The following is an 8,146-nucleotide window of genomic DNA, read 5'->3' as shown; positions in this document are numbered from 1 at the left end:
AGAGAGAGAGAGAGAGAGAGAGAGAGAGAGAGAGAGAGAGAGAGATTACATAAAAAATATTTATATTTCCTACAAATATATAAATAATACGTATTACATATATATCTATAATGTGACATACTTTAGAATCTAAAAAAAATGGAATTATTTATCTTAATAAAATAATATTTTTATTAAGATATTAAAATAAAGTTATAATTAATTTTCATGACATTTCTTTTTGAAGAAATATATTTTCCCAAAATTTTGTAAAAAATTCTTACGAGAAATATTGTATTACTTGAATATTTCTGGCACTCTTTTAACACTTATTCTCATTGTTAGCTTATCTTATAATATTTATATAATAAAATTATTACTATTTACAGAAAAGAAACAACACGATACGACCTGGGCCATCAACATGATTAATGTTACCGCCAAATGGGAGGAGAGACAATCGGAGAACACTCTGGAGAATCTGAATCTGAAAATAGAAAAGGGCAAGCTGTATGCGGTGATCGGCATGGTGGGTAGTGGCAAGAGTTCTTTCCTGTCCGCGATTCTCGGGGAGATCAGTCTAACGGAAGGTCAAGTGAAGGTCAATGGCGGCATCAGCTACGCCAGTCAGGAGGCCTGGGTTTTCGGTGCCACCGTCCGACAGAACATACTCTTCGGACAGTCTTACGAACGTCAACGATACCAGAAAGTGATCAAGGCTTGTGCCTTGGTACGCGATTTCAAACAGTTCCCGCAGGGTGATCAGACCGTTGTGGGTGAACGAGGTACCTCACTGTCCGGTGGCCAAAAAGCTAGGATTAATTTGGCTAGAGCTCTGTACAGACAGTCGGACATCTACTTACTGGACGATCCTTTAAGCGCGGTGGGTGATTATTGAACGAGTTAATAATTTATACTCTTTCTAATCTCTGCGCCTTTCAGGCGTAATGTACATGACAAATTGAGAATTTGTGCAACTAGTTCAAGTTGATTTATCAATGATGTAAAACTTATGATGTAAAACTTATGAATACCTTTAATACATCAGTTCAAAAACTAACTATTATTGAGTCTTATTTTGTTTATGGCATCACTTGTTCACTACATTATAAACTTCACTGTATAGGAAAAACAATACATTTTACTTGTACCCAATAATTTGATAAACAAAAAAAAAATCCCTCTATAAAACATAATAACATTCCTAAAATATTGTATGAATATTATAAATGGTAAATAATATTCATACTACTTTCTGAGAATATTGTGTGTTTAGGAATAATTTTAATTATGAATTCTGATGAAAGACTTTTCGTTTGAAATTCCAGGTCGACGCACATGTCAGCAAGCATCTATTTCAAGAGTGCATTCAAAGATATCTTGCCGGTAAAACGAGAATCTTGGCAACGCATCAGCTGCAATATATAAAGGGAGTGGACGCCATTATATTGCTCGAGCAGGGAAAAATGAAATACTTTTCGCATTATCAGGATCTATTAGAATATCGACCCGAGTATGGAATACTCCTGGCAGCGGAGAATGAAGCGGTTGATGATTCATCTTTAGAAAGAAGTATAAACATACGACGACAGTTTTCTTCTTCGAGTAACAGAGTAAGTGCTATAAATATGTGTAAAATTAAGAAGACGAAGAGAGAGAGAGACAAAGAGAGAGAGAGAGAGAGAGAGAGAGAGAGAGAGAGAGAGAGAGAGAGGAGTTTGACAAAATATATTTTTTTTATATTGTTTTTAAGATTTTGAATTGATAAACTGATTCTTCACAATAATAAATAATGTTTGAATAACGAAAAAAAATGTACATTAATATATTACTAAAGATAAAATTTCAATAGAGTCGAACTCCGGAAGCCAGTAGCGGCGGCACTGATGATGAAGAGGAAGACGAAGATCCTGAAAAATTGAACGATGGTCTTGAGGGAACATCACGTGGCATGGTCAAGGGTCCTATATTTATCAAGTTCTTCCAAATTGGTGCCAATTTGTATATGGCTTTTGTCGTTCTGTTTCTATTCATCATTACACAATTCATCGTCAGTTTCAACGACTACTTTGTGCCTTTCTTGTGAGTATTTATGCAACTAGAAAATTGTTTAATTGAAAAAGGAATCATTTACTACATAAATAATTATTTATTACATATATTTTTTAGGAAGATTAAAGTATTTCAAAACAATTCACGAAAATATTTTAGAATGTTTCTTATGCTCGCTAGATCATGTCAAAAAATATTTGCAGAAATATTTTAAAAAGATTTGCATGCAAATATATTCAAAATAATACATATGTATAAAATCTTTTAGAAATTTTACTTTATTTGGAAAATAACTTCCAGAAATTGTCAGGTTCTTGTGAATTAATTTTTATATAGAACTAAGAACTCGAAGATAAAGATATAACTAGACTCGCATATTTAGTACATTTAACAAACAGAGGCGTGTGTGAATCATATATTGTTTTTACTTTAATTACTTCATTTGTTGTCCGATAATTTAATTTTTCTTCTCAATTAAATTTCTTTAGAGCCAATTTTGTGGAAACGCGGAACTACGAAGCCAAGCACTTTAGTCCGAATCAAACGGAAGACGTTTACATTAACACGACGAATATATATGAACGCAATGCTATCGAGGATGAATCGTTGATTAATTACGTCTACATCTACACTGGCATCGTGCTAGCTATCTTCGTTGTCGGCATCACCAGATCATTAGTTTTTTACAAGACATGTATGACGTGTAGCCAGCGCCTACACGATATGATGTTTAGTGCGTTAATTCGTACAGGAATGAGATTTTTCGATACTAATCCGAGCGGTAGGATTCTCAATCGATTCTCTAAAGACATGGGCGCAATTGACGAATTATTGCCTAAAGCGATCCTAGATGCCGGTCAGATGAACATGTTGATGTTTGGATCGCTGATAGTGACCTGCGTGGTCAATCCTATCTTCTTGGTGCCCATCGTGATTATCAGTGGGATATTCTATTGGATCCGCAAGGTTTACCTGAAGACCAGCAAAAACGTTAAACGACTGGAGGGAATAAGTATGTCTGCCATTTTTTTATTTATTAGTTTTAGCTTTATTAAAAATAAAATGTGGTTGTATATATGATATGTATACATATACAGGATGTCCCTTAATTTTTTGTACAGACTTTAACGATATGTTCTATAAGCTAAAAAGAAAAAATTTATAAATATTGATTTTGAAATATTTTATTAAAAAGTTATAGTAAAAATATGAAATATATAAGAAACAATTTTACAATTTGCATTTTAAGGTGCTGTCCGCCAATGTCAATATAAGCTTGACATAATTTTGGAATTTATTACCTTTTTTGCGAGAAAACTTGCAGATACTGCGAGGCTCGTAATGTACATATGTTATTAAAATGAAAAATCTATTTTATTCTCGTATATCTTTCTATTTTCTTTTGTTTATTTTATCTTAAATTTCATTTTCTCAATTTTTCCCCCATGGCGACTTTCTTAATTGAATGCAAATTAAATATTTGTACAATAAGAAGTTACGAGTCAAATAACATCAGTATTGTAGCTTCTTATTGTATTATTTGATCTTTAATCATCTGAGCCGTTTTTTTATTTTTGTAATTTTTAATTAAATCAAATGTATAGTGCTTTTATTTCACATAAAGATATATTTCTTAAAGATATGATTCTTTTGTGTTTCAGCACGCTCGCCGGTATTCACTCACTTGAATGCCACATTGAATGGTTTGACGACCATCAGAGCATATTGTGCTCAGGACATATTAAAACGTGAATTCGACAAGTTGCAAGATGTACACACATCTACCGCTTACATGTATATCGTGACTAGCACAGCATTCGGATTCTCTTTGGACATATTCTGTTTTCTCTTCACTTCGCTCGTTACTTTTAGTTTCTTGTTACTCGATCAATGTAAGCATTAATTCTCCAGAAACTTCTCCCAATTTTTTTCAAACAGTTTCAAACAGTTTTATTGTATTATTTTTTAAACATAAATTTAAAAAATAATACAATAAATTTTTTTAAAAATAAGATAATCAAAAAACATTTTTTAATGTACTTTTTATGAAAAATATATTTATTCATTATAAAACATATATAATTATATTTAACGTAAAAGATTTTATGTTAAATCATTTTTATTTAATAACAAAATTATTATTTGTTATAAGATTTGAGAGAGCGAGAGAGAAACTTATTTATTATAAATATTATATTTAAAAAATTTATTTTGTAAAGTAAGAATTTGTTAATAATATTGTTAATTTATAAATCAAAATATTTAGGTTAAATATATATTTTAATAAAATAAAAAATGAATCAACAAGATTAAATGAGATTTTATACATGTTGTACATATCTTCCAGCATTTTCCGGTGGTGAAGTCGGTTTGGCCATCACACAGGTAATGGCAATGACCGGAATAATTCAATGGGGGATGCGACAAAGCGCGGAGGTAGCAAACCAGATGATGGCAGTGGAACGTGTACTCGAGTACATTCAACTTTCGGCAGAACCGAATTTAAGAGATCGGGGGGCGTACGTGAAGAAAAAGGACAAGCATTTGGCGCTTCCGTCTAATGTTCCCAAAACCTGGCCTGACGAGGGTTGTATTAAATTCAAAAATGTCTATATGCGCTACGCGGACGAGGACCCACCTGTCCTTAAGAGCCTGAATATAGTGATTTATCCTGGAGAGAAGGTATGGAAAGTTTGTAGAAAAAAAATTGTATAAAAACGATTAAGAAAAAGGAGATTGAAAAACATTATTTAAAATTCTTATAAAATATAGAAGAAATTAAACTTAAATTTTACGAGACTTTCTCGAAATATTTAAAAAAAACCTCCATATGGTTTTTTTTAAAGATATATATAAATTTGATTAAACGTTAAAAAATATTATATTAAAAATAATTTAGATGTTTTAAAAATAATAAAATTATTATATACCTATACAGATTGGTATTGTGGGAAGAACAGGGGCTGGAAAATCGTCGCTAATATCAGCATTGTTCCGATTGGCAAAAGTGGAGGGAATCGTCGAGATCGATAGTGTGGACACGGGTACGATAGCCTTGGAGGACTTACGACGCAAAATATCCATCATCCCTCAGGATCCCGTATTGTTCTCAGGTACTCTGAGACGTAATTTAGATCCTTTCAATGAATTTCCCGACACGGATTTGTGGGAGGCACTTGAAGAGGTTCGAATGATTTCTAATTTAAAAATAGACCCGTACTTAATCGGAAACGTAATGCTGTTACGTTTTAAGGTTTCGACATTTTAACTGCAAAGATTGTCTTGAATCTCAAGTTCCAAAGATTTGAAAATTCTGAGATTCCCAAAATGACGATATATCATCAAACTTTAATTTAGGATGGTCTTAAGATTATTGAATAATTATGAACTTCTTATTAATTTTTTTTGTAACGTATTTCAGGTTGAGCTAAAAGAAGCGGTTGTTACTATCGGAAATGGCTTGGAAAGTCGCGTGTTTGACAGAGGCAGCAATTATAGCGTTGGACAGAGACAACTGGTATGCTTGGCGAGAGCTATCCTGAGAAACAATCGTATATTGATGCTGGACGAGGCAACTGCGAACGTAGATCCGCATACTGACGCATTAATTCAACGGACTATAAGAAAAAAGTTCGCGACATGTACGATGCTCACAGTGGCGCATCGACTGAACACTATAATGGACAGCGACAAGGTTTTGGTGATGGATAAGGGTCGTATGGCTGTAAGTACAGTTTCATAAATTTCTTAAATTTTTATGACAATTTGGAAGTTTACTTGGATTCTCAAAATATAAAAATCTTCAAATCTTCAAATTCGAGCTTTGAGAACAAGATATTGGAGTTTGAAGAAACCTTCGTTTTTTTTATCTTTTACTAATTTAAAGATATTTTATTTCAGAAAATGAAAAAAATCTGTTTATTCCAATAAACGATTAAAAAAATTTTAATATAATTTGCACAAATTTTTTTGTATAAATATTATAATTTTTTTAGAAAAATTTTTATATCTTTTATATTATACAAATTATAATAGAATACTTTCACAAGAAAAATATGCGCATTCCAAACAATATTTTTTTTTAATATTAAAATAGTCTAACAATTCTTACGTTCCATAGTCTCCTAAGAAAACTCATAAAAACAAAGTTTAAAATATTAAAAAAATTTTTATAAATTTAAAATATAAAAATTTCTTAAAATTGTTATAAGATCTTTTTTATTAAAACATTCATTATCATTTTTTTAAGCAGCACGCATGTATACAGAATTGCGATTTATATTCAATAATATCATTAAAATAACAAGGTAAATATTTCGAATTACACAGTCAGCCTCAAATGACTTCAGAGTGACCTTGACCTTGACCCTCAAGAAGGTCAAGGTCATTGACCATTCCCGTCGCTCGTTCTTCGTTAAAAAGTTATTAACAATCATAGTTTTAAAATAAACGCATTATTTCTGCTATACATGTATGATATGAAGTACTATTCTACACCTTTCCCTGTTCAGAAACGTTGAACTTTCCACGCGAAGTAACTTTCACCCCCACCCCCCTGCACAGAGGCACACGACTTCTACGATTATACTGCTGCTATGATAGTACTGTCGGGGCAGACCTCTGTCGACGGTGTGGGTATAATTTATGTACATACTTTAATGTATGTAAATACTTTCATGATGTATGTAATATTTTAATTCCAATTAAAATATTACATACATCATGAAAATGTCCTGTTTTATCGACATCAATTAAGTTCGGCCGTCTCTCCAGTATCGCCTTAAGCTACAATTATGAAGAATATATGCAGAAATAGTACGTTATTTTTAAATTTTTTTTGGTTAATAACTTTTTAACGAAGGACGAGCGACGGGAATGGTCAATGACCCTTCTTGAGGGTCAAGGTCAAGGTCAAGGTCACTCGGAAGTCATTTGAGGCTGACTGTGTAATTCGAAATATTTACCAAATAACAATAATTTAATTATTTAATTCCGATGCCTATTGTTTTGCAGGAATACGATCATCCTCACATATTACTGAAAAACAGCTACAGTCAGTTTACTTCATTAGTAAAGGAAACTGGCCCAGGTATGTATGATCAACTGGTCAAGGTGGCGAAGCAGGCCTATGTAGACAAATATGGAGAAACATGACGAAGTATTGATGAATTCTGATATAATCTTTCGTTAGTTAAATTTCTTAAGATAAAAGCGAATTGCTTAATGTGCCCAGTATACTTATGACGTAGAAGATGTATAAAGCGTACAGAGTGTAACATGTAGAAAAATGTTTGTAATGTAATATTTTTATAAGACCAAAGGGCCAAATCATCTTTCTTTGCGACATCACGATACTTTCGTTAAGTATCATAATGTCGTAATGCTGAGCGTAGCATGCGTCTGAAGAATTATATTTTTGTATCGTTTTTAATAAGATTATAGGGAAAGCATTCCCTTGCCGTAATATCTAATACAAGTTTCTGCCACGAGTAACAATATGAAGTTCTGTAATATTGTTATATTTTTCTATTCTACATTTTTGCGTACTTCAGAAATTACGAATATACTTAATTCTTGTGATAAAGCGAACACGTACGTCAATCAAGGATGAACTGTGAGTCAGTGAATGATGAAGCGTGATTTAGCATAAACACGAAATTGTATGTAAGATAATATTCATGCACACACACAGTAAACTTGCTGTGATCTCTACCAATATCCATCATATATGTTCCGAGCCATAAAAGATCTTATAAGAACGATAGACGATTTTGGAGAAATTAAAATTGCAATACAATCTTTACTGAATAATTTTATAAAAAAATAAATTGAAATTATATATATATTAAGAAAAATATGCGCATTCCAAACAATATTTTTTTTTAATATTAAAATAGTCTAACAATTCTTACGTTCCATAGTCTCCTAAGAAAACTCATAAAAACAAAGTTTAAAATATTAAAAAAATTTTTATAAATTTAAAATATAAAAATTTCTTAAAATTGTTATAAGATCTTTTTTATTAAAACATTCATTATCATTTTTTTAAGCAGCACGCATGTATACAGAATTGCGATTTATATTCAATAATATCATTAAAATAACAAGGTAAATA

The 8,146-nt window shown here is 31.6% G+C and overlaps 1 protein-coding gene across 1 annotated transcript in view; it reads left to right on the top strand.

The window, feature by feature from the left end:
• Window positions 1-7,785, top strand: part of LOC108771548 (multidrug resistance-associated protein 4) — a 13,229-nt gene extending 5,444 nt beyond the window's left edge. Inside the window, exons 7-15 of the mRNA XM_018536864.1 lie at window positions 369-862; window positions 1,308-1,592; window positions 1,832-2,061; window positions 2,520-3,043; window positions 3,693-3,923; window positions 4,379-4,713; window positions 4,970-5,215; window positions 5,453-5,755; window positions 7,045-7,785. Coding sequence (XP_018392366.1) covers window positions 369-862; window positions 1,308-1,592; window positions 1,832-2,061; window positions 2,520-3,043; window positions 3,693-3,923; window positions 4,379-4,713; window positions 4,970-5,215; window positions 5,453-5,755; window positions 7,045-7,185 — 2,789 coding nt within the window. The 3' untranslated portion in view covers window positions 7,186-7,785. The remainder of the gene's footprint in view (window positions 1-368; window positions 863-1,307; window positions 1,593-1,831; window positions 2,062-2,519; window positions 3,044-3,692; window positions 3,924-4,378; window positions 4,714-4,969; window positions 5,216-5,452; window positions 5,756-7,044) is intronic.
• Window positions 7,786-8,146: the final 361 nt, after the last annotated feature.

The sequence above is a fragment of the Cyphomyrmex costatus genome, unplaced genomic scaffold, assembly GCF_001594065.2.
Source record: "Cyphomyrmex costatus isolate MS0001 unplaced genomic scaffold, Ccosl1.0 scaffold160, whole genome shotgun sequence".
NCBI classification, from domain to species: Eukaryota; Metazoa; Arthropoda; class Insecta; order Hymenoptera; family Formicidae; genus Cyphomyrmex; species Cyphomyrmex costatus.
The sequence above is the reverse complement of the archived record's forward strand: the minus strand, read 5'-3'. Positions and strand labels throughout refer to the sequence as shown.